General features: G+C 40.7%; 1 protein-coding gene across 1 annotated transcript; it reads left to right on the top strand.

Moving 5' to 3' along the window:
* Positions 1-13734: 13734 nt before the first annotated feature.
* LOC138958636 (uncharacterized) lies at positions 13735-22994 on the top strand. Its single transcript, XM_070329853.1, has 5 exons — positions 13735-13850; positions 14589-14646; positions 17229-17354; positions 18843-19007; positions 22690-22994. Exons 1-5 carry the CDS (start codon positions 13776-13778, stop codon positions 22800-22802), a joined length of 537 nt encoding a protein of 178 aa, XP_070185954.1. The 5' UTR covers positions 13735-13775; the 3' UTR covers positions 22803-22994.
* The last annotated feature ends 4776 nt before the right edge of the window (positions 22995-27770 follow it).

The following is a 27770-nucleotide window of genomic DNA, read 5'->3' as shown; positions in this document are numbered from 1 at the left end:
GGGAAGGATCTAGAAGAACCGAGGTGTACTGACAGGGTAGTACAGTATATATGTCAAAACTGTTAATTACGAATAAGACGATTGTCAGCATTAACGCAAACACATACGTTAAAATCACCTCTTTCCCACACTCTAAATGTCATTGACACATTGCTAAAACTTATGTGATTACAATTCGTAGATATGTGTAAAAGGTAATTCGTACTAAAAAATGTTTGTGTTCAAACTTGAACAAGTTTGAACACATTGAGTTAACCATGTGCACACTTTGTACATTTAACACTGTGTTCAAAACTGGTTACAGTAAGTGTGTTCAAAAGTAGAACATCTCAATTTAGCGTGTAATAATTTGATTTTACAAACAAAGGACAGCCCTGGTAGGCGTTATCCTTAAGCTCCCAGTTCCTATATAAATCAAACATCGACCGTGAGCTTGCGTTGGACGTGTTCTTTTCACTTGACTTCCGGCGATTTCTTCAAAGTCGAGTTTATGGTGCTTTCAAATTGACAAAAATCGATATGAGAATATCCGGCCTGCTGTATGGCTTTTTATTCCCCCCTCTGCTTCTTTACCTCTGTAAACTTGTAGAGCTAGTTATTTTTCGATAATGACCCAGCAACCAAACAAATAACGACCCAGCAACAGCCTGAATCCTCGATAGTGCAATGGGTTGAGAAGTTGTTCTGTTTCGGTACTACTTTTTGCGACTGAAAAGTTCCGAACGCTCTGATGTACGAAGTATACATCTCTGGAGCAAACAATACAAACATACCGCATTTAAATTAACAACTACAGGCCTGAACACATGAATCTCCATATAAAATCCATGAGTTCGGTTGTTTTCTGAATCTAGATCTGCCGTGCTCAAACGTTCATCACAAGCAATTTCACAAGGCAAGTAACTCATACTTTGTCTAGCGACAAGAGTAGTTCCCCTTCTTTTCACTCAGTTTCTTCGACAACAGACTGCAATCCGACGGTCAGTTTTCAACAATATTTCATTTAATAAACAGATCACACTCAACAAAATGCACACATCGCATCAATTTAAACAACATAAAGCGGTTTCATACACTATTTTTCCCAGAAAACTGAACTTCATACAGTTTTTAACGTTGGAACACGGGTGCAAAAGTTCGTCTGCTAGTCCCATTTGACGAAAGAACATTATCCTAAGCGATACCAAAACATATACAGAACACACAATATCTGCCTTTGCCGCCACAGCAGAATAACAGCATATCTGTGTACTTGATTTTAGTCCAAAATAGGAAAACTGACAAGAAGTGTTAACAGAATGGAATGATTTGCACGGAACTATACAACCGCGCATTAATCGATCGCCTGCGCAGGTTGACTGGTTGAGTGAATAGGATTCGATCAAACTTTCGCAAAACACCTCCTCTTTTCTTTGAATAACTGAAGAAAGGAGGAATAAAGAGGTTACACACCTCGTCTCAGTGATTATAAAAAATAATGGTCTCAGTTCGCGGTCATGAAAAAGCTCGCTAAAGCTCGCATTTTTCATGATCCGCTAACTTCGACCATTATTTTTAATAATCACTGAGACTCAGCATGTAACCTCTGCAAATTTGTATTTTTCGCCAACACATAGGACAGGCACTGTTGTGCATTTAGAACATCCTCCTATTTCTGTTACACTATTTTCTTTAGCTTATAAAGAAATGCACTTTTTTTGTTAGAAAGAGTCTCTTGTGACAACTTTTTAAATTGGACCATTTGACATGCGCCTTTTGGGGCATTCCAGTGCTTCTCCGCGACGGCGATTTATTAAACTGACAGCCGACTCATTCCGCCCCGCGCGGATGTGTGTATGAATGTATGTATGTATGAATGTATGTATGTATGTATGTATGAATGAATGTATGTATGTATGTATGTATGTATGTATGTATGTATGTATGTATGTATGTCTGTCTGTCTGTTTGTCTGTATGTGTGTGTGTGTGTGTGTGTGTGTGTGTGTGTGTGTGTGTGTACGTATGTACGTATGTACGTACGTATGCCTGTCTGTGTCTGTGTGTGTGTGTGCGTGCGTGCGTGCGTGCGTGCGTGTGCGTGTGTGTGTGTGACCGTGTGTGTGTATGTGTATGCGTGTGTGTGTGTGCGTGTGTGTCTGTATTTGTGTGTGTGTGTGTGTGTGTGCGTATGTGTACGTGTGTGTGTGTGTACGTACGTGCGCGTGTGTGTACGTACGTGCGTGTGTGTGTGTGTGTGAAAATGCGTGAGTGTGTTTGCGTGTGTGTGTGTGTGTACGTACGTGGGTGTGTGTGTGCGTGTGTGTGTCTGTCTGTGTGTGTGTGTGCGTGCGTGCGTTCGTGTGCGTCTGCGCGCGAGCGTGCGTATGTGGGTGTGAATGGTGGCAGTTACCATCAAGATAGCGCGCTGCAGTAAAAGGGAAGTAACCACGTAAATCGGGAATAAGAACCTGAGAAGTACAGTTGATGTTCCCAAAGAGATTTCAGACTGTTGCCAGCACACTCCATGTCAAAAACCTGCTGAGGGTATTGGCCTGGATAAACGGACATGACCTGGGCCTTACTAATGGCTAAAACTGTGACACACATACACACACACACACACACACACACACACAACCAACTGCAGCGCGGTAGTGGTTGCGCTGCAGTTGGTTGTCAATTTCACTGCCTTTTCCACGAGCGGGGTACTGACGATGCTATACGGTCTCGGTAAAAAAAAATGCAGTACGTTCAGTTTTATTCTGTAAGTTCGACAGCTTGACTAAATGTAGTAATTTCGCCTTACGCGACTTGTTTTCTGTTTGTTTCAGTCTCTGAATTCATAATAAAAACATCGAAACATTTCAAAAACGTCATATGTTCAACAAAAATAACCCTACATCAATGGGACTATGAATGTCATCTTAAAACACGTAAGAAATCCGCGGTGGGTTGCGCTTGAATACACGGAAGTGGCAAATGTGCCTATTGTATTCGTGCATGGACATTAAAGTAACAAGACGAAATAAGAAAACTGTTGCATACTCTAAAGGAAGTTCACTAAAATGTGGTAACAACACAACAAATATTTATGCAATGTAAATTGAACATTTCAGATAGCCCCGAAGCGTATTAAGGGTGCTGCTAAAGGGCAGAATATACCTGCGCAGTTTCAGCGGCACAGACGACGCTTTGCATATTATTGATGCTGCGGTAGGGATTATGACGAGTACTCGGCCTGTTTTCCGTTCACGCAACGTGTAGCGGGCTGGGATAATCTGCAGTGCGTCGTCGGTCCTGCTGAAGTGACATATATATGTGAGCGGAGTACCTTACTGTTTCATTGAGCATTGAAAATGTTGCTGTCATGAGTAGACACAACTATTTTGCTGTAAACGACAACACAACCGTTAGATTTTCTTGATGTTGTGTACGAAAAGCATGATTACAAATAATAATTTGCATGTACCAAATTTCACGGCCGTTTTGAAGTGTGTCTGCATGATGTGTGTAAATTATCTGCCCAAAACAGCTAACCTTTTGCGCTTATTTCCACCCCTGAAAATGATCATTCATTACACAAAACTACTTCGATTAAACGAGCTACCTCCATTTTTTTACACATAAAAATGTACCACAATACATTCAAAACTACTATAAAACTTATTATGTCAAAAGTTGAAGTGACCTTTTTCACTAAAACGCCCGATGCTTCCGCGTGTGACGTCATACATATCGGACTTATTGGATAGGTTTTTCCTTTTTTGGTTTCCCCATCATTTTACATTCTCATAAGAATACTTATGCGACGGAGGTTCACAGGCAGACAAATCGCAAAATGCACGTGCGAATCGGGACGCCGCTCACATGCGCAGCTTACTAAAAAAATAAAAACACGTGCAATCCACAGTAAAATGGCTTCCGTGAACCGTATTCAAAGCAAGAATCCACTGCATTAAATATTACACCAGTGACACAATATTCATAAGTGTATATGTGTATTATCGTTTGGCGTTGAGTATATACGTTTAGATTTACCACATATGACAGATTGCTTTATACTCATGAACCCAGTCATGCTTTTTGCTTTACCTGCAACACGCGATCTTGTAAAAATCAATTGCAGAAATAGGTCGACCTGTCAAAGCTAACAAACACATGAATTTTGTAACCCAAGTATCCTGTATTTCTGACAAAACCTTCTTTCTTACGTGTCAAAAATCAAAGTACCGCTCAGATGAATGTTGAAAGCAAACTATGTGCTTATGTGTAAATTGATTGGTGTGTTGTTGTTGTTTTTTACTTCCAAAAGTATATGGACTTGTACCAAATGATGACCACCACACCTAAACAGAGTCCGTGTCACCTCTGGCACATTTGTCACGGTCAAGTATTTTGCCGAAATAAAATATCGGCGTTACGTAGATTATTGACCTGCTTTGAAATGTGTTGACGGGCTTATAGATAAAATTGCGAAAAGGTTGAAACAAATGTGAATCCTTTGTGCTTTTGCTGGTTTTTGTTGTTGTTGAGGTATGTTCAGCTCATATCAGTCTTTTACTTTAACCAGAAGTGTTTACTGGAGAACACACGTGGACTAAAGCTGCGACGGTCCTAGAACTTTGTCTGTGATGAGTTGTGCCTGAAGTTCTAATAATAGTATGTATGTACTTGTGGCGCGTCCTTTCTGTCTCACACACACATTGGTTCTTTGTGTTAACGATGTCAGATTCTAACAAAAAACTGCCTGGTCTAATTTGTATTAGCTCGAATGGCCTGGGTTTGGAGTATAGCTTGTGTTTAGAGATTTCTGCAAACACTCCTACATTTGATGTCATTCTATCTGAAATAGAACTTACTGCAGAAGTATTTGTGAAAATATTGGACATTCTTCCGACCTTGTTTGGAAAACAAACAACAACATAAACAAATATCCCCAGAATTATTAGTGTCCACTATTTCCTTAATAATATGTTGCCAGTCATGAAGTACGCGCGGCATACAATTCTCAAATTGACAGAGCGCAACCGTAAACAAATAAACGTTGAATAATTTATTGCCTGCGGCTTGGCAGTTTTTGTTCCGTAAATTCTGCAATATATTATGTAACATTTTGTTGCTAATTCCTCTTGTGCAGCTCTCTAAACGGTTGGGTTTTTTTTAGTCTTTAAGAGTGGCTTTTGTGTTTTGGGGGGCATTTAGGTCCCAGGTAACATTATGAAGTTTTAATACGATCAATCGGACCTATTAATTATCAAGTTAGTGTATCAACTTTTGAAAGAACTGCGCCCAGTAGTTTCCCAGCAATAAGCCGTAAAGTCGAGACAGACAGACACACACACACACACACACACAATTAAAGTCTGTTGGACCCTAGTACTGCGTACTCGGGGATCAATATTTGTTTGAATGTGCCCGTGAAAAAGAAAATATACTGCATTCACAAAAAGTGTTTAATTCTTGATAATCGATAGATCTGTTTTGAAAACGTCTTGCATAGTTCTGACACATGAGCAATCCACGATCGATTATCACCAATCGGTTTTTTAAATACACTGTGGTTTATTATTATAATAATAATAATAATAATAATAATAATAATAATAATAATAATAATAATAATAATAATAATAATAATAATAATAATAATAATAATAATAATAATGATAATAATAATAACTGGACATTTGTAAGTGCCTAATATATGGCTCTAGGCTCTTTACAAAAGAACATATACAGACTAGAACAATTAAATGTACAACCGGGCGGGGATGTAGCTCAGTCGGTAGCGCGCTGGATTTGTATCCAGTTGGCCGCTGTCAGCGTGAGTTCGTCCCCACGTTCGGCGAGAGATTTATTTCTCGGAGTCAACAGCGACTCTCCTCGGTGTCCGAACACCCCCGTGTGTACACGCAAGCACAAGACCAAGTACGCACGAAAAAGATCCTGTAATCCATGTCAGAGTTCGGTGGGTTATCGAAACACGAAAATACCCAGCATGCTTCCTCCGAAAGCGGCGTATGGCTGCCTAAATGGCGGGGTAAAAACGGTCATACACGTAAAAGCCGTGGGAGTTTCAGCCCATGAACGAACAAACAAACAAAAAATGTACAACCTACATAAAACATTTAACCATACCGACAAAAATCACCACATGTAGGCCTACTGTTCACACAATATTCATATATATAACACACTATACATACACACATACCCAGCGAACATTTTCAACAATCATACCAACTTTGTGGGAGAGGAGTACGTGCAGAAATGGAATTGAAAAGACATTAGGCCGGGTTGGTGTAATATTGTGTGAAAAAGAAAGTTTTCAACTGTTGTTTGAAAGAGCTGAGAGAGGTGCAGTGTCTGACAGAGAAAGGAAGAGAGTTCCAGAGTGGTGGTGTAGCACAACAGAAGGTTCTTGCTCCGTGCTGCTTCCTGTAGAAGCGCTCAACTTATATTATATTTAAAGGCTTTAATGTTAACATGAAGTTTTGGCGCTTTTGTCTCGTTGTTAGAGCGAGATTAGTGTATGTTTGTCTTTGTTTTGTTTTCACGTATATGTGTGCAATAAAACAAAAAGAATCAAAACAATAAAAATAAAAAATGAAAGAAAAGAAAATATCTATTTTGCTTCTTCTGCGTTCATGGGCTGCAACTTCTACGTACACTTAACATGTCTGCACGAAAGGGGTTTAAGTGCATGACCGCACCCCTCTCCCCCCCCCCTCTCCACCCCGGTCATTTAGGCACCCATGCTGCGTTTTGGGGGGATGCAAGCTGGGTATTTTCGTACTTCTTAAACCTACCGGACATAGATTATAGGATCGTTTCCGTGGGTACTTGTCCACGTGCTTGCGTGTTTACACGCATGGGGATGGGATTAATGCACTACCAAGGCTGCACATAAGTTGATCTGAGAGACCAGACAAATCTCTACTTTTTACTCTCAAAGAGCGGCAAGGATTCGAACCACAAACATTCAATAACAGGGCCGGACCCAGGGAGGGGTTCCAGGGGTTCCGGAACCCCACCCCTGGAAAAAGCATGTACCTTGCTTTGAGTGTTGTTTTTGTTTTGTTTTTTAAATAAATTCGCTGATTTGCCCCCCAAAAATGGAGGAAACCCCGCCCCCCCCCCCCCCCCCCCCCCCTTACAACTCATTTGGTCCGGCCCTGAATAAGGAAGGCGTTGCGATGATAACCTAAAAAGGTTCCTGCAATGTATCGATCCTGATCCTGAAGAAAGGCCGTCTTTACCACTAGGCTATGCTATTGTAGCCGTCCAAAAGATAATATAAATGAACTGACACAACTGAAAGAACATGCATGAAGGACCGATCACCAAACAGCAGACACTTTTGTGCTGCCTTATTCACGTGCTAAACTATGGACCACACAGGGTCTGGTGAGCATGTCGAGCGTACTTTTTGTTTCGACTTCATCAACCCAGTCATGCTTTCTGGTTTTACCCGAACTTGTAAAACCAATTGTCGACCCATTCAGCTAGCAGGCACATAGGCTTTGTAATTCGAGCACATCTTTTATTTCTGACAAAACCCGCTAAGTTCCTTGTCGATAATCAAACAACAGCTCAGTTGGGTGTCGCAAACAAAAACAGAAACAAATGACGTTATTTATGTTTTTCTTCTTTTTAACATCCAGTTATATTTTGACTAAATGCTTTCAGATAGACTGGGGGTCGAGACGAGGGTGGTCGTGGTGGTGTGTGTGTGTGTGTGTGTGTGTGCGGGGTGGGGGGGTGTATATGTGTGTACGTGTGCGCGCGCGCGCGTGTATGTGTGTGTGTGTGTGTGTGTGTGTGCGCGCGCGTGTGTATATATCAAATCTAGTGGCTGCTCCGCCTGGCGTCTGGCAGTATGGGGTTAGTGCTAGGACTGGTTGGTCCGGTGTCAGAATAATGTGACTGGGTGAGACATGAAGCCTGTGCTGCGACTTCTGTCTTGTGTGTGGCGCACGTTATATGTCAAAGCAGCACCGCCCTGATGTGGCCCTTCGTGGTCGGCTGGGCGTTAAGCAAACAAACAAACAAACAAACCCAATTGCTTCCGCGCAATACTGGGAGATAGGCCTTCTTAGTGCATAGCACTGAGAGAGCTACTATGTAGCTTCCGCGCAATACTGGGAGATAGGCCTTCTTAGTGCATAGCACTGAGAGAGCTACTATGTAGCTGCTGTGTTATCTATGCTGTGGGAAAAGGATGGGTGCTAAAAATAGCCTGCAGCTAGAGTCGCAGAAATGAAGCCCTATGAATAGCCGTGGCCAATGGGAGATGCCTAGCTGACAAGTATGTGATAATTCCGTTACGCACCTATTGTGGATATACTAAAGCTGTGTCGTATTGATGAATGGTTGTGTCGTATTCTACATCAATCACAATTGCGTTTTGCTGACACATCATTCAAATTAACTGTTGAGGTACGACACTAGGTTCACTAGGGTGATATGATATGTACGCGATACATCTCCGCTGAAAGAGCGTTTCCATTTTTGGGGGGTTTAAACAAAATTGTATTCAGAATTTCTTCGCATGAACAGTTCAAAACACACAGCTATGACACTTTCTTTCTTTATTTGGTGTTTAACCACGAAGGTTATATCGCGACGGAGCTAGGACACGCACTCAAGCAAATGCTTATATCATGTGACCAGAACAATACTAAATTACACACATTTTTGTAATGGTGGATATAACAACAATAAACCAGAAGAACAAATTGAAAGGATGGGGATGGGGAACTAAATAGAAACAAAAGAATCTACAGAAGAGAAAAAAGAAAAGGGAGGGGGAGGGGGAAGAAAGTACTAACAACCACAAGGAGAGACAAGGACGAAAGCGCATAGGAAGAGAGCATCAAGTCTAAGACATGCAATGTTGTGAATGTAACAATTTTTTTATGGAAGGCAGTAATTCGTTAACATATAAAATACGAGACAAACGATAATAATCATTACTTATACGCTGCTTATGTAATCAAATAAGATAACACAGAGAGAGGCACTGTGGAGGTACACATACGCCTGCCCACACACATATACACTATTAATGCGTGAACACATCCATCAAATCAGATTTGACAATAAACGATTGGACAGACTCAAATATCAATATATTATTACAAACAGAATATTGCTCGCGACCTTTTAATAATATTTCCACGCGTCTGAAGTGAACAGGCAACGACTTGATTGAAAGAATAAAAAAAAAATCCCAATAATGAATACTTGCACTGGGTGGGCGATAGAATGAGCCAATCAAAATGCCTCCGTGGCCCAACTTAGTCTCAATCCAGACTGCTTCAAGACCATCAACTTGGAGATCAGGTCGGGGTTTACAGTATAAATAATTCTTTACGTTTCCATTTGTGTTTTAGAGTCATACTTTTCACACTTAACAATCAATGTTAAGGCTGACTTCGATCAAAACAACATTGACCTGCACATGTCTTTCACGTAAATCCGCTAAACGTCGGTTCACCTCAAGGAGGGGGTTCGGGAGCTAACTATCCACCACCACCACCACCCGTCCCCCTTCCCCCGCCACCCCCACCCACCCCATTTTTCCCATGTCGAGAGAGTTCACAAGAATATGAAATATTTCAATCGAGGCTTTGTCAAGAGTGATGTCATTCATATTCTGACGCACTGTCAATACATGGATTTAATGCCATACAGGCCATCGAATCAACGGGGATCAGCAAAACACGATCTTCTGAAGTGAACTAATAATGACAAACTAGAAAGTGTGGGATATAGAAGTTTTTTCTCAACATTATTTTAACAATTTGGAAGGATGATTTCACGAAAAAAAGATTACATAGTGAAGACATGTCAAGTTTCCCTGGGATCATTATATATCGCATACTTGTATTTTTTGCACTGTGCAGGTAAAAGAAATATAAGCACACGAGAACTACCGAGACAACGAGGAAGCGCTCGGCCGTGTTTTTGTTGCTGTTGTTTATTGTTGTTGTTGTTGTTGTTGTTGTTGTTGTTGTTGTTGTTGTTGGTTGTTGTTGTTGTTGTTGGTTGTTGTTGTTGTTGTTGTTGTTGTTGTTTATTGTTATTTCTTATGACAGAACCCAGGGAGTCATGCGAGACCGAATCAGCATCAATCTGATTCTCTGTTTTGTTCCCGGCCTACTCTTTAAAATTATTCATATGGGCGCAATGGCCTATTGGTAAGACGCTGGCCTCTCAAGCGCCAGGTCGTGAGTTCGAATCCCGGCCGCGCAGGGTGGGTTAAGGGTGGAGATTCTTCCGATCTCCCAGGTCAACTTATATGTACAGACCTGCTAGTGCCTTATCCCCCTTCGTGTGTACACGCAAGCACAAGACCAAGTGCGCACGGAAAAGATCCTGTAATCCATGTCAGAGTTCGGTGGGTTACAGAAACACGAAAATACCCAGTATGCTTCCCCTGGAATCTGAGTATGGCTACCTGAATGGCGGGGTAAAAACGGTCATACACGTAAAAGCCCACTCGTGCAAAAACATGAGTGAACGTGGGAGTTTCAGTCCATGAACGAAGAAGAAGACGAAGAAGAAGAAGAAGAGAAGAGTTCCTGGTCTACTCTTTAAACACTATTCACAATTAAGACGTATCGCTCTAACAGGTAGAAGGTTCAACTTTAGCAATATGAGCTTGCAGTAAGTTGTATTTACAAACGTTTATGTCCATTTTTTGGTCATATAGCTCTCTTAATGCTGTGCTACATTTATAAATGGTTGTGTTCATATTTTTATTATGCAGGAACTTTGCAGAGTTGATGTTCGACAGGAAGACAAATGGTAACTGGCAGAACGCTTTCCGTGAAAAAGAACACCCGTTGGATCTGGACCAAAGTTTCCAACTAACAATGCACGTGCAAGACGGCTCCCTGCGTCTGATGGAGAGTGGGGAACCTTTTGTTGACTTTTTTCTAGCTGACAACGACATTGGCCAGGACACCGTCATCCACATCACAAAAAGCGCGAGGCTCACGTACGTTAATCTCATTTCTGGTTGCGAATCAGCCTGAACTTAATGACCTGGAGGCTCTTGAGAGAGAACCTAGCGACAAGAAAATACTCAAAGAAAAACCAATACTTTGTTGTCCTTTAAAAGATCAAAAAGGCATACTTTTATACGCTATAAAGTAATAATTGATTTTCTGACAGAAACTTTCAGGCAACCACAGTTATGAAAAGAACTTGACGTTTTTATTGCCGCCTAGCCAAGTGCAACCTGCTACACACGTGACGGTGAAACCAGATATCGACGTTGTCAGATACCATTACACAGCCCGTCTCAAGCAGTTTGCGCGGAATGGTGACACTATTGGTGGTTTTATTTGATGTCTCCAAAACAAAACTCCTGGTGTATTATCATTCACTGTATACGTACGAGTTTACTTCACCATACAGCCACACTGCTGCAACTTTCGCAATGATATGTACAAATGAATATAGTCATCATAACGCGGGAATTTCCATTTTTGAGTTATGAAATCCTTTTTACATTTAGTCAAGTTTTGACTAAATGTTTTAACATAGAGGGGGGAATCGAGACGAGGGTCGTGGGGTGTGTGTGTGTGTGTGTGTGTGTGTGTGTGTGTGTGTGTGTGTGTGTGTGTGTGTGTGTGTGTGTGTGTGTGTGTGTTGTGTGTTATGTGTGTGTGTGTGTGTGTGTGTAGAGCGATTCAGAGTAAACTACTGGACCGATCTTTATGAAATTTTTCATGAGAGTTCCTGGGTATGATATCCCCAGACCTTTTTTTTCATTTTTTCGATAAATGTCTTTGATGACGTCATATCCGGCATTTTGTAAAAGTTGAGGCGGCACTATCACACCCTCATTTTTCAATCAAATTGATTGAAATTTTGGCAAAGCAATCTTCGACGAAGGCCGGACTTTGGTATTGCATTTCAGCTTGAAGGCTTAAAATTTAATTAATGACTTTGGTCATTAAAAATCTGAAAATTGTAATAAAAATTATTTTTTTATAAAACGATCCAAAATTACGTTTATCGTATTTTTCATCATTTTTTGATTTCAAAAACAAATAAATATGTTATATATTCGGATTAAAAACAAGCTCTGAAAATTAAAAATATAAAAATTATGAGCAAAATTAAATTTCCGATTTCTTTCTTGTTCTTGAATCTTACTTTATGTACCCCTATGGGGTTTCTTGAATAAATTCGTTCGCTCTGCTCGTGGTAATTTTGTGTTTGGAAAAAAAGGCTGTTTTGCCGCGGATCAAGGCAGCTGTTTTCTGCGATGATTGGGTGCAACCGGACGCATTAAGCGCTTGCTTTCTGGTGTAACAGTCCTCACTTAGGCTATTACACTGCTCAAATGTTGCGACATTACACAATTTCCCCTGTTTTGCGTCACAAGTAAAACACATATCTTTCTCCTTAAACTGTTGTGTGTTTTACGTATTCCACCAAGTAGTGTAAATAGGAACATTCAATTTACATTAAAAACTGAGCTAAAACCGCATGATTTAAAACATTTTGATGTGTACTTTTTTTGATTATCAAAAAAATATTTTAAAAAATATTACTGCCTTTCGTGTATAACGTTGATTTCTTTTGATTGTTTGTCAAAGCGTTGGATGACAGATCGTTTCTTTTTTCTTTTTTTAAACAGTGTACGAGTATTCTGCCGCAGCGACCACACTTGTAAACAGTATCTGATGTTGTTACTTTACTGTTTTTTTCTTTGGTTTTGAGCCTTTGTGCTTCTGAGGCTAGTTTGAGCTTCTCTTCCCCCTTGGCTAGGCTTCTCTTTAGTTCCTGCCTCCAGCGGGCTCGATCTTGAGCAAGGTCTTCCCAGCCGTTGATGTCCATGTCGAGAGCCTTCATGTCTCTTTTGCAGACAATCTCTGTAGCGGAGTTGGGGGCGTCCCTGTGCTCTCTTGTTTGATGCCAGCTCACCGTACAGTAGATCCTTGCCGTCTTCCATTCTGCGTCGTGACCCTGGCAAGCCAACAGAGTCGGCGTTGCCGAAGCAGTGTGTACATGCTGGGCATGAAAGCACGTTCTAGCTAGGACCTCGTTGTTGGTTACCCGGTCTTAATAGGCAGCATACGCTTTCAGAGTTACAATGTGCAAGAATGTTTGTACTGATATCTTGCGATACTGAAAACTCATACCGTTAAATTCCTTTAAATTGATTCACAATCAAGTATGTCTGTATCGATGTTTTGCCATGCTTAAAACGCATTCTGTAAATTGCATATGTTCCTATATCAATTCAAAATCAAGTATATCTCTATCGATGTTTTGCCGTGCTTAAAACGCATTCTGTAAATTGCATATGTTCCTATCTCAATTCAAAATCAAGTATGCTTTTACTAAATACTCAAATGTCATGCCGTCGATATCGTGCAACAGATTCAAAATCGTACAGACTTTAAAAGTTAAAACCGAACACGGCGATTGTTTGCACCCTTATAGTTTAAACATATTTTATCCTGTAAAGATACTGTGACATGAACAAACAAAAAGACATTTACTTTGGGCTGCACAACAAACTATGCTTCCATTAACAAGTCTGGCCTTATATACATGCAGACAAGATTTACGTCATGCAGGTGCTGTCCTCACAAGGAATACCCGTCACACGTTGCAACAGTCTTTGCGTCGAACAGGTGTCACACGTCACCAAGTCAATAAACAAAATGTGTCATGTATGTCATCAAAAATGTACGATTTTTAACGCCAAAAGCTGCGATCTGTCTGAGCAAGCCTTTTATGATGGCAACACTATAATGTTCTGTCGCCATGCGTAGACAGTGTTACCCTCCTCTAAAGGTATGGTTCGTTCTCCTCTGCGCCTTGTGTTGCCTGTATCTAGTGGTAAGTGTTCGCTGTGCGCTTTGATGATTAAAATCAAGATGATGATGATGATGATGATGATGATGATGATGATGATGATGATGATGATGATGATGATGATGATGATGATGATGATGATGATGATGATGATGATGACGACGATGAGGAGGATGAATATGATGATGAAGATGATGATGATGACGACCACAACGACGATGACGACGTCGATGGCGACGATGATGATGATGACGATGACGATGATGATAATGACGATGATGAGGAGGAGGATGAGGAGGAGGATGAAGATGATGATGATGACGACCACAACGACGTTGACGACGTCGATGGCGACGATGATGATGATGATGATGATGATGATGATGATGATGATGATGATGATGATGATGATGATGATGATGATGATGATGATGATGATGATGATGATGATGATGATGATGATGATGATGATGATGCAATGATGATGAGGACAAAGATGTCGAAAGAAAAGAAACAGTCATAAATGAGTTTGTGACGAAGAATAGTCAGATATTAGCGGTCGCATGCAACATTCTTCTTGCTTTGGTTTTCTGTCTGTCTGTCTTTCTTTCCTACATACTCTGGGGAAGGAAGCTGGGTGCATGTGACGGTCGCATTGTTGATGATAATTGTGTGTGAATATCGAGATTGAATAACTTAAATCTCGTATGCAGAATATATTGAAGTCTCATGCAAAAACGATTGTAATGTATTACCTTACAGATTTTGATCTATTTCAACGAATTAACAAAGTCACAGACTCTTCCAAAGACTTATCATGGTAAGTAACAAAGCCTGCTAGCATGCGTGGGTTGAGCTCATGGGTTTTGTTTCTTTGAGGGTGGTGTGGTGTATGGTTGTAAGTTATGTGCGGATGTTTGGTGTAGGGGTGAAGATGGGGCGTGGTGTGTCTGTGTGTGTGTGTGTGTGTGTGTGTGTGTGTGTGTGTGTACATGTGTGTGTGTGTGTGTGTGTGTGTGTGTGTGTGTGTGTGTGTGTGCGTGTGTGTGTATGTGTGTGTGTATGTGTGTGTGTTACTCTGTGTGGTGTATGTTGTGTGTCTGTGTCTGTGTCTGTGGTGTATGTTGTGTGTGAAAGTATGTGTGTGTGTGTGTTTGCTTGTCTGTTTGTGTGAGTATTTGTAGGTGAGTGTGTTTGTCTGTGTCTATGATGGTGGGTTCAAATGCTAGTCTTTCGGATGAGACGAAAAACCGAGGTCCCTTCGTGTACACTATATTGGGGTGTGCACGTTAAAGACCCCACGATTGACAAAAGGGTCTTTCCTGGCAAAATTGTATAGGCATAGATAAAAATGTCCATCAAATACCCGTGTGACTTGGAATAAAGGCCGCGAAAGGTGAATGCTCGCCTAACAGGCTTGAGGTTTGCTGGTCGATGTGAATGCGTTATATATTGTGTGTAAAAAAATTTTGTTTGTCTGTCTGTCTGTAAAAAAATTCCATTTCACACGGCAGAAATTAATATGTGAAGCGCGAAGAGCACGGTTAATTGTGGTTCGCGTTATATAAGCTCACCATAATAATAATAATAATATGTGGGTTTGTTCGTGGATCAATGCATCGGTGTATTATGATCTTTTTACATTTAGTCAAGTTATGACTAAATGTTTTAACATCGACGGGGAATCGAGACAAGGGTCGTGTTTTGTTATGCTCTATCCAGTGGTGAAAACCGTTTTAAAAAAGAGCAAAAACTGTTTGAGTTATAAGCCTGTGACCAAGGTGACCCTCCCACTGTTACCAAACACTCCCCGGACTTATATTAAGCCTAGCGCAGAACCCCGCGAGGTGACATGCGACTCATTTCGTGGTGGAGGACGTATTTACATATGTCATGTTTACTCTTAAAATGTTATCACAATTAACGAAAATAGTTTAATTAGTACTACGATTATCATTTGAGAAATCGATCCAAAAATGATGTCATGTCATTCTGAATCGTTTCCTGATTCCAAAAACATATCGATAATATGTTGTATTCAAAACACGCTTAGAAAGTTAAAAAGAATACAGAAAAGCGCTCTGTCCTGCTTTCCGCAATACGCTATTGCGCTATTCTGACTTGTCAGTTTTACTTCGTGTTACACGGGAAATGTGAGCGATTTCCTTGTGCCGCGGGGATTGACGAAGCAGCTGTTTTGTCTTTTTTTTTTTAAATGCTTACTTACTTACTTACTGCCTTTCACGCCTGGTGGCGTGTAGGGCAGCGACAAAGGACCTCCACTTTTGTCTGTCTCTTGCAAGCCTTTCCAGGGTCGCCCAGGAGTGGTTGAGGTCCTTTGATTCCCCCTCCACTGTTTTTAAATGCAGTGGGTTATATTTCATTCTGTGAGTTCGACAGATTGACTAAATGTTGTAATTTCGCCTCACGCGACTTGTTGTGTGTTTGTTTATGGATATGTTTGTGTTGGAGGCATAACCTTTACACCATGAAACAACAAATACGCTCGTTTCAAACGTAGACTGGTTAATCAATTACATCCTTTCGTTTCAAACATAGACTATTTAATCAATTACATCCTGTCGTTTCAAACAAAGTCTGTTTCATCATTTACATCCTTTCGTTTCAAACATAGACTATTTAATCAATTACATCCTGTCGTTTCAAACAAAGTCTGTTTCATCATTTACATCCTTTCGTTTCAAACATAGACTGTTTAATCTACTTCATCCTTTCGTTTCAAACGTAGACTGGTTAATCAATTACATCCTTTCGTTTCAAACATAGACTATTTAATCAATTACATCCTGTCGTTTCAAACAAAGTCTGTTTCATCATTTACATCCTTTCGTTTCAAACATAGACTGTTTAATCTACTTCATCCTTTCGTTTCAAACATAGACTATTTAATCAATTACATCCTTTCGTTTCAAACATAGACTATTTAATCAATTACATCCTGTCGTTTCAAACAAAGTCTGTTTCATCATTTACATCCTTTCGTTTCAAACATAGACTGTTTAATCTACTTCATCCTTTCGTTTCAAACATAGACTATTTAATCAATTACATCCTTTCGTTTCAAACATAGACTATTTAATCAATTACATCCTGTCGTTTCAAACAAAGTCTGTTTCATCATTTACATCCTTTCGTTTCAAACATAGACTGTTTAATCTACTTCATCCTTTCGTTTCAAACATAGACTGTTTAAATTACATCCTTTCGTTTCAAACATCGACTATTTAATCAATTACATCGGCAACCTTAAGTTTCAAACATAGACTGTTCAATCAATCACATTCTTTTGTTTCAAACATAGACTGTTCAATCAATTACATTCTTTTGTTTCAAACATAGACTGTTTCATCAAATACATCTTTCTGTCTCACAATGGTATAGAGGACCGGACACCTTGCAGCGTTGATGACGACTGTATTGCAGACAGATATGCCCAGTGTTTCCGTGGGCAATGTGTCTGTACTCCCGGCTACTTCCACTCTGACAGTGGGAAGGGCTGTTTGGAAAGTACGTTTGGTTGGCTGTATGGCTGACAGGATGGCTATATAATTCAGTTGTTTTTGTCTCTTTACCTATTTGTCTCTCTCTTCTCTGTGGCTCTAGCTCTGTCTATCTGTCTGCCTGTTTGTCTGTATCCCTCATCATCTCTCTGTGTATGTCTGTCTTCTCTCTCTCTCTGTCGTCTCTCTCTGTCTCTCTGCCTCTGTCTGTCTGACTGTCTGTCTGTCTCTTATGTCTGTCTGTCTGTCTGTCTGTCTGTTTGTCTGTATCCCTCATCAATCGAACTTATTCAATGTGTGAGCATCGAACGAGGCTCTATCCTAGCCACGTTTCAACGCCCTAGCTTCGAAAACATCGCTGTTTGGTTGGTTGATTTAGATGCTTACCCTATAATTATAACTTTTGGTATCGCTGAACGCCGGCGAAAGCAGAAATAGATTGCATTTTCTTTTAATACGACAGTTCAAATTCTGAAAACTATAGTTACACACACAATCCTCTCTCTCTCTCATTTGTTGAGAGTGTTATTTAAAACTTAAGGCAACCGTTATTTGTCAAAAACAACACGATTTTGTGTAATTCTACGGCAATACAGAATGGTTGAATGACAACAATGAAACTCCTCTGTGAGTAGAATAGAACTGGATTTTTTCGTAATGATTTGTAGATGTCTGGTTATTCGTAGGTTTTTTTTTCTTCTCGGAAATTGATTTTGAATCATTCTGAAAAGATTACTCAAAAGGCCGACTTATGCCTCCAGTATCATGTCATCTATAAAACTACGAATTCCTACGAAAGAAAAATTGAAAGAGATTTCCCGTCAAGAGCTCCACATTTCTGAACAGTTTTTTTGCAATGGATTTCTGGACAAGCCACACTTATGAGTAAAATATATTTTTCTCTTTTGGATTAGTGACTACCTGACTAAGTGAAGATGTTGGTCGTTTTATGAACAGTCCTGCAGTGACAACGTCACACTTGTTCGAACCAGACACATTTGTTTGGACACAAATGGGATTCCGCAGTTTCACCGAGGCGAGGTTTACAATGAGAGTGATCTCCATTGCGTTTGCCTTATGCGATTATTGGTGGCTTTTGTAGGTTTATTTCCCTTCCCGACTCTCTCAGCTCTCAGCGCGCATACTTAAACACACACACGCACACACACACGCACACACACACACATACACACACACGCACACGCACACACACACATACCCCCCTCCAACAAACACACACACACACACACACACGCACGCATGCGATCACGCACACACACACACACACACACACACACACATATATACACACAAACACACACACACACACACCGTCACACACACACTATTAAAGTTGCATAGGTTTTCAGTAGAATCTTTTATTTTCATCGTTGTCGTAGTTGGTTTTGCGGTCCTCTTTGTAGTTGTCTCTCTAGGGGGACATTTAACAGATTTAACAGATTTCCCAAAACTCGTTTCCCTCTCTGTTGTTTAGACTGCAGCCAAGAGGATCTCATGGACAGGTTTCAGAGATACCACGGGTCTTACCTTCTCGCTCCAATTCTCGACATAACAAGCGACGTTTCTGAAAGAGAATGCATGACAATCTGCTCTACCAACCGAGAATGTCTTGGCTTCAATTACTACGAGAGAAAGCGAGGTTTGTCGCGGTGTTTTAAATAATCATAGCTGAGACTATCGGGCTGTTTGCACAATTCCCTTTAGCGGTGTGTCGACCTGGCTTTATGCTGAGCTGCTTTTATTTGTTTATAGATGAACGGTGTGTTTTTCAAAAATTGTTATTCGTACAGCCACGAGAGAGAGAGAGAGAGCAAAGTGTGTTGTGGTGCTTTTGTGTGTTTTAGGCATATGCAGTTAAGCCTGTTAAGAAATGTTCTTGTTGCGGGCACTATTTTCTTTTGCGGTGGGTCGATCTGGTTTTGGTTGACTTCAGCTGCTTTGCTTTGTGTAGTTATTGACTGCGTTTTCTTTTGTCTTTTTACATTTAGTCAAGTTTGAACTAACTATTCTAACATAGAGGCGGAATCGAGACGAGGGTCGTGGTGTATGCGTGTGTGTCTGTCTGTGCGTGTGTGTGTGTAGAGCGATTCAGACCAAACTACTGGACCGATCTTTATGAAATTTGACATGAGAGTTCCTGGGAATGATATCCCCGGATGCTTTTTTCATTTTTTCGATAAATACTTTTGATGACGTCATATCCGGCTTTTTGTAAAAGTTGAGGCAGCACTGTCACACCCTCATTTTTCAATCAAATTGATTGAAATGTGTGTAAAGCAATCTTCGACAAAAGCCGGACTTCGGTATTGCATTTCAGCTTGGTGGCTTACAAATTAATTAATGACTTTGGTCATTAAAAATCTGAAAATTGTAATTTTTTTATATAAAACGATTCAAATTTACGTTCATTTTATTCTACATCATTTCCTGATTCCAAAAACATATAAATATGTTATATTTGGATTAAAAACAAGCTCTGAAAACTAAAAATATAAAAATTATGATCAAAATTAAATTTCCGAAATCGATTTAAAAACAATTTCATCTTATTCCTTGTCGGCTCCTGATTCCAAAAACATATAGATATGATATGTTTGGATTAAAAACACGCTCAGAAAGTTCAAACGAAGAGAGGTACAGAAAAGCGTGCTATGCAGCACAGCGACACGACTACCGCGCTGAACAGGCTCGTCAGTTTCACTCCGTTTTGCACAAGCGGCGGACTACGGTCATTGTGAAAAAATGCAGTGCGTTCAGTTTCATTCTGTGAGTTCTACAGCTTGATGTAGTAATTTCGCCTTACGCGACTTGTTGAGTTATGTTTTCTTCTTGGTGTTTCCTAGTTCACCTGACAGTATACAGCAGCGTGTTGTTTTTTTCTATCGCGATTTTCCTTTTGTATTGGGTCTGGCTATGGTTCAGTTAATTTGTTTACAACCCAAGATATACTGCCACGAGAGAAAACGAGGTGTCTTTGAATTCAAAATTGCTTCCTTTGTTGGCGATTTCCTTTCATGTGGATTCTGTCTTGTTTTGGTTGAACTGCGTAACTTTTTGTAGATACTGATTGCGTTTTATTTTTTGTTTGTTTTGTTTACTTGAGTTTTGTATCGCTCAGTTTCGCGGGGTATGGTTGTGCGTGCGTACGTGAACAATGACTGTAGAGATACGTGTCAAATGTATTGTTTATTTATGTATTGATCCATTTTAGTCAGAATTCCTTTTAGTTTTCACGATAGATCGCACACAAATATGCACTCTTTTGCAGTCTCGTCCAGCTGCCTAAATATGAGTTTTAGTCGGCCTGTGACGTTACATGACTCATATAATGGAAATCCAATGCCGTTCAATCAATACATTCTTTAATGTTACTGAACCTGTCCCGTCCTGGTGCCCGTAGCTTTCAGTCATGCCTCAGGCAGCTATCCATTGGAAAAATACCAAGTTTCTTTTACTGTTATGCAAAGAGTGAAATACTGCATAACAATTACGAATTAATTTTGGTCTGTCTCCGGGCAGAAAAGCGTGGCCCTCGATAAGGCTCACATCAGGTCCCGCACGTGAAGTAACTACTTCAATAGCCTACATGGAAGTCTATCAGTCTCGAGGGAGAAGTTTGTCTATGTTGGGTACTTTACGTCAAGACATTGTGTTTGATTGCGTAAGAAAAATGTTAAAGATGGTATGTGGGTCCATTTTGGCATACCGCACACAGCCTTGAGCACCAGAACGTAATCACGGGAAATGTTAATTACAATTTGGCGGAAGATGCAAACTGACAACCAGCTCAAATGTTTCGTTTGGCTGGCAACACAAACGAACTGACAACTCGCTTTAAATTTTTCGTTTGGCTTTCAACACCTAAGGCATTTGTGAGATAGCTGTGTAAAGCTTTTGACATCGTAATCAGTGACAAATTAACAAATCATTGCTTCAGCAATGCTACGACTCCTGCGCTGCCCCTTTAAGAGTAGACGGCTTTCAGTTATTGTCTTTGTTGTTGTGGCTTTTACTTTAAACATTGTTTGGCGAAATGTAGGACAACGATCTATGAAAAACTCTTCATAATGCCAACTGAGAACATCAGACCCTTTTCGGTACCGATTGCAACCGTGTTTGAATAGATTGGCATATCCGACCACAAGCCCTCCTTATAAGAGAATGTTAGCGTGGTGTGCAGCATTTAAACAGTGCTGAACCTAAAAAGGTCTCTCTTTTTTTAAGTCGACTGCTACCCGGGTTTGGACCTGGGAAGGTCTCATCAGGGAGGCTATGGGCATGACGTGGATTATAATTGTCAAACTCATATGCAAATGAGCAAATCGGGCATGATGTGGATAATAATTGTCAAACTCATATGCAAATGAGCAAATCGGGCATGACGTGGATAATAATTGTCAAACTCATATGCAAATGAGCAAATCGGGCATGACGTGGATAATAACTGTCAAACTCATATGCAAATGAGCAAATCGGGCATGACGTGGATAATAATTGTCAAACTCATATGCAATTGAGCAAATCGGGCATGACGTGGATAATAACTGTCAAACTCCTATGCAAATGAGCAAATCGGGCATGACGTGGATAATAATTGTCAAACTCATATGCAATTGAGCAAATCGGGCATGACGTGGATAATAACTGTCAAACTCCTATGCAAATGAGCAAATCGGGCATGACGTGGATAATAATTGTCAAACTCCAATGCAAATGAGTAAATCGGGCATGACGTGGATAATAATTGTCAAACTCCTATGCAAATGAGCCAAGTCACATTTCTTTGGTAGACTCTCTGCATGGAAGAAAATATATGCCATATTCTCGTGCGATTTTCTGTGAAGGGCGAAAAGACAAATGTTTAAGTATCAGCAGCTGGTCTTTATTGTTGAAGCAACAGAATAGACATTTAGAATGAGAGCTCTCGACAAAGTCCAGAGTGATTACTTTCCTATTTTCGCACTGTTCCGACATCAGCGTTGTTGTGACCAACGCAAAGCAGTCACACGGGTATGTATATTTAGCCTTTCCTCCAGACAGAGCTCAAATGAACTTGACAACATGGAGTTGTGTCTGCATAGCACAAATTGGCTTGCTTGTTGAATTCATGATACATATACTTATATGTTCTACCATTAATTATGTTTTTTAGTAGTTGTGGTAAAGTAGAGTAGTCTTTCTTTAGAGCGATGGCAGATGCAAAAAAAAGCATATTTATGCTTACTCTTGTAACCCTCGAAAAATACAGATGTGTCATTGTCAGTGTGTCATTAATTGTCATTGTCCTAATCATCTAACATCATCATTGTTATGTGTTTCAGACACTTCGGTGTATTACTGCTACATGGTCAGCAAGACAGCGAGGATGCTGCCCTTAGGGAGCTTCGTGCTAAACTTTACAGAGTGTGATTACTATCAGAGACACTGCGTTTGAATCCTTGCAAGGTTTGAGACACAACATTTCTTATTTGTGAATAAGATAAGATAAAAATAAGATGAGAAAACTTTAATGTCCATTTTCATTTTATATAAACATGGAAATGTTTCTTTTGGCACCACATAGCATTAATAACAAAAACATACGATGATAAAGCATAATCAAACATAAGTACACTACTAAGATCAACTAAATGTGACCCTCCACCACGAAGTGAGTCGCATGTCACCTTTGCATGATTTTCATATGTTTACAGTTTCCTAAAGAGTTTTTTATGCTCTATCCAGTGGTGAAAACCGTTTTAGAAAAGAGCAAAAACTGTTTGAGTTATAAACCTGTGACTAAGGTGACCCTCACACTGTTACCTGACACTCCCCGGACTTATATTGAGCCTAGCGCAGAACCGCGCGAGGTGACATGCGACTCGTTTCGTGGTGGAGGGTCACAAATATCCATAAACAATGTACACTGTAAAGATACATGAATGATAAATATGACATAGTGTTATCAACTTAACATGTTCTCCTGAGTGATAGAGATTGTGACAGCAATCGCGAACTTTATGGCGAAGCAGAGTCCACAAACAGGACATTGAAAAGGAAGAAGTGTACACTTAGTCTTGCATGAAAACGCAATTTTATTTAAGAGGAAGAAACACAAAGAATATCTTAAATAACAACAACGAACGCTACCATGTTATTCGACGCCTATATGTATGTACTAGATGATTACCCGCTTCGCCGGGAAGAAGTAGAGCCGAATACCAGGCTGCGCCTGGGACCCGGCTTTGCCGGATGTACGCCGGCGCACGAAGGAAAGGAGATAAACGCGCAAAACACTGGAGACCTTCTAAAAATAGTAACGTGCAGTGACCTTCTAAAAATAGTAACGTAGTAACGGGAATATGGATTGACGCCACACGAAGGAAGGGAGATAAACGCAAAACACTGGAGAAGATAGGAAGAGTTACTGGGAATGGTGAAATGAACAGAAAAACCAAAATCGGTTCAGCGCTGCGCGCTGAAAGCACGTGTTGATAATTCTCATCGACCAGGTTGTGTCCGGGGTCTAGCTGAATATGCCCACCAAATTTGAAGCAGATCCATCGAGAACTTTGGCCGTGCATGGCGAACAGACACACAGACACACACACAGACACAAGTCGTATATATATATAGACTAGATGATTACCCGCTTCGCCGGGTACCGGCTTCGCCGGGAAGAAGTAGAGCCGAATACCAGGCTGCGCCTGGGACCCGGCAAACGCCGGCTTCGCCGGCGCACGAAGGAAAGGAGATAAACGCGCAAAACACTGGAGACCTTCTAAAAATAGTAACGTGCAGTGACCTTCTAAAAATAGTAACGTAGTAACGGGAATATGGATTGACGCCACACGAAGGAAGGGAGATAAACGCGGCTGAAAACACTGGAGAAGATAAGGAAGAGTTACTGGGAATGGTGAAATTAACAGAAAAACCAAAATCGGTTCAGCGCTGCGCGCTGAGAGCACGTGTTGAAAATTCTCATCGACCAGGTTGTGTCCGGGGTCTAGCTGAATATGCCCACCAAATTTGAAGCAGATCCATCGAGAACTTTGGCCGTGCATGGCGAACAGACACACAGACACACAGACACACACAGACACAAGTCGTCGTATATATATATATAGATACCAAGTGTAATCGTACTTCGTGATAATGCATATATCCTCGCAAGACATAATAAACCAGATATTTACTTAAATCGGACTTTTGATATGATTCAGTTTGAAAGAGGTGGTAATGGATACTCAGTCTGGGTGGCTGATCGTGGGTCTGTCGCACGGTCTGTACGTGTGTCTGCGTGCCTGTCTGTCACCTTCCTGTCTCTGCCTATCTGTCTGTCTGTCTATTTGCCTGTCTGTCCGTGTCTGTTAGTCTGGGTAAATATAATTTCCCAACTTTCTTGTACTGTGTTTGAGCTCTATGAAGTTTACTTCGTTGAGGTCGATCCCGTCAGTGTTGTTGTTCACACCGAGCAGATGAATGGTGTACACGTGCGCCTCGTTCAGCACAAGCTGCAGCCTGTCACTCTGCACGTGAAGCGTCAGGTTGAAGCTGTCTCCGGGAACAAGTCATGGGGCCCAGATACCAAAATTTCTTAAACTCACCATTTCCCTGATGGTCTAGAAGACTATAGTGTCTGGTTGTTGAGCTTGTATCTGTAGACAAAACGGATACGCAACAATGCTTCGATATAATGCATTATTCCCCCCTCTGCTTCTTTACCTCTGTAAACTTGTAGAGCTAGTTATTTTTCGATAAACACCCAGCAACCAAACAAATAACGACCCAGCAACAGCCTGAATCCTCGATAGCGCAATGGGTTGAGAAGCTGTTCTGCGTCGGTACTACTTTTGCGACTGAAAAGTTCCGAACGCTCTAATGTACGAAGTATACATCTCTGGAGCAAACAATACAAACATACCGCATTTAAATTAACAACTACAGGCTTGAACACATGAATCTCCATATAAAATCCATGAGTTTGGTTGTTTTCTGAATCTAGATCTGGTGTGCACAACCACGTTCATCACAAGCAAATTCCCAAGGCAAGTAACTCTCATACTTTGTCTAGCGACAAGAGTAGTTCCCCTTTCAAATTTCTTTTCACTCAGTTTCTTCGACAACAGACTGCAATCCGACGGTCAGTTTTCAACAATATTTCATTTAATAAACAGATCACACGCAACCAAATGCACACATCTCATCAATTTAAACAACATAAAGCGGTTTCATACCCTATTTTTCCCCGAAAACTGAACTTCATACAGTTTTAAACGTTGGAACACGGGTGCAAAAGTTCGTCTGCTAGTCCCATTTGACGAAAGAACATTATCCTAAGCGATACCAAAACATAATACAGAACACACAATATCTGCCTTTGCCGCCACAGCAGAATAACAGCATATCTGTGTACTTGATTTTAGTCCAAAATAGGAAAACTGACAAGAAGTGTTAACAGAATGGAATGATTTGCACGGAACTATACAACCGCGCATTAATCGATCGCCTGCGCAGGTTGACTGGTTGAGTGAATAGGATACCGGATTCGATCAAACTTTCGCAAAAAAAAACTCTTCTTTTCTTTGAATAACTGAAGAAAGGAGGAATAAAAAGGTTACACACCTCGTCTCAGTGATTATTAAAAATAATGGTCAGTTCGCGGTCATGAAAAAGCTCGCTAAAGCTCGTATTTTTCATGATCCGCTAACTTCGACCATTATTTCTAATAATCACTGAGACTCGGCATGTAATCTCTACTTATTTTCATTGTTGGTTAAAATATGAAATTTGACAAAGATTAATCGAGACAGTAATTGATTATCGAAACTGAGTTAGCGGTCAATCAAAACAATGACTTTAGAGATCTGTGTCAAATTGGTCAAAATTGCAAAAAGCATCATGCACATTTATAAATTGACACACTGACTTCCTGCTGTAGTGAGGTCGATTTGTAAAAAAACAACAATTATTACAACAACAAAAACTAGTGACTTTCGCGAGAGAAAAAAACATTGAGAAAAATAATATTACAAAACTGAACATTTGAAGATATTTTTAGACTATCTTTTTAAATTAAATAATGAACCTTTTCCCGGGTTTCAATAAAACACACACACACACACACACACACACACACACACACACACACACACACACACACACACACACACACACACACACACACACAATAATAGGCGTTTCATTTGTGAGCGAGTGTGGGAGTTGGTGTATCCGTTCACAACACGCAGAAAAATGTAATAATTGCTATTGTTGTAATTCTCTCGCGAAGTCACGTTTTACTCATCTGAAAACTTGATACAAAAAGGAGTGTCAGTAGAGGTGTGTATGTCTGTACGTCTGTCCATCTTAAAATGGCTAGCATGCTGTTGTCTCCGTTTGCATGTACGGTACCTATGTGCTATCGGGGTTCTATGTTTGCATCAGTCATGCGCACGGACATACTTCCGGACAGTAAGCTTGCCATGTGGTCACCGAATAAACGACTGTTGCACCTCACCCTTTGTGTCCGTTGGTTTGTCCATAGAACAACCCCAAGACATTACACATCTGTCCGGCTGGTTGGCTGGCTGTCTGAATGGCTGCCTGTCTGCCTTCCTGTCTGCCTCTTTTTCTGTCGGTCAGTCAGTCCGTCGGTGTATGCGTGCATGTCTGTGCGTGCATGATTTGCACACGTATGTTCAAATGCAAACTTACGAATGAAAAGTATAAAAAATATCGTAGATTACCTGACGGTGATGTGTACGAAGTTGCTGCCTTCCCAGACCGGCAGCAATTCAAGACCATCTGTTCTGCTAGGTTGAAGACGCTGGTGAAGCATAGTTCGGAGTCTTCGGCCAGCTTCAAGGTTAGTTCATGTTCGAATCCACTCAGTCCTTGAAGGTCCAATTCGTACTGAAGGCAGGTTCCGTTATTGGCGGAGTCACACCAAGACGACGCACGGCCAGCGCACTGAAAATATCGCGAAAAATTGCGATTTTGGCCTGTGCGTTGTCGTTCGCTGGGTGTGCGTCAATATGCGTTACTCGTTCGTCGAGCGCGCTAGACCAACGCTACGCATTCGTTGTCATTCGCTGTGTGCGTTGGGATTTTTTGAGCATGCACAAAAATGTGCTTCTACAAAACCGCCGGTCACACAACGACGCAATGATCATTATTTTCCATTTTTGATTCATTTTCAGTGCGCTGGCCGTGCGTTGTCTTGGTGTGACTCCGCCATAAAAAGGGTCCATACGGACGTCAATAAATTATGAAAGAAAACATGCCAAAAAGATAAGCACTGATACATTTCGAGTGAAACAGAAAGTTGGAACCAAACGTTTTGAAATATGAATATCTCCTACAGTGGTAAAAAGTATACATTTTCTTTGGTTAATTCTGAATTAAACGTTCCACTGATTTA

The sequence above is a fragment of the Littorina saxatilis genome, linkage group LG1 (genome assembly GCF_037325665.1).
Source record: "Littorina saxatilis isolate snail1 linkage group LG1, US_GU_Lsax_2.0, whole genome shotgun sequence".
Taxonomy (NCBI): domain Eukaryota; kingdom Metazoa; phylum Mollusca; class Gastropoda; order Littorinimorpha; family Littorinidae; genus Littorina; species Littorina saxatilis.
The sequence above is the reverse complement of the archived record's forward strand: the minus strand, read 5'-3'. Positions and strand labels throughout refer to the sequence as shown.

Coding starts and splice junctions, on each gene's coding strand:
- LOC138958636 (XM_070329853.1), top strand. CDS start 13,776: ATGCGTAGACAGTGTTACCCTCCTCTAAAGGTATGGTTCGTTCTCCTC. Junction 13,851..14,588: donor TGTGTTGCCTGTATCTAGTG/GTAAGTGTTCGC, acceptor ATTACCTTACAG/ATTTTGATCTATTTCAACGA. Junction 19,008..22,689: donor TTACTACGAGAGAAAGCGAG/GTTTGTCGCGGT, acceptor TATGTGTTTCAG/ACACTTCGGTGTATTACTGC.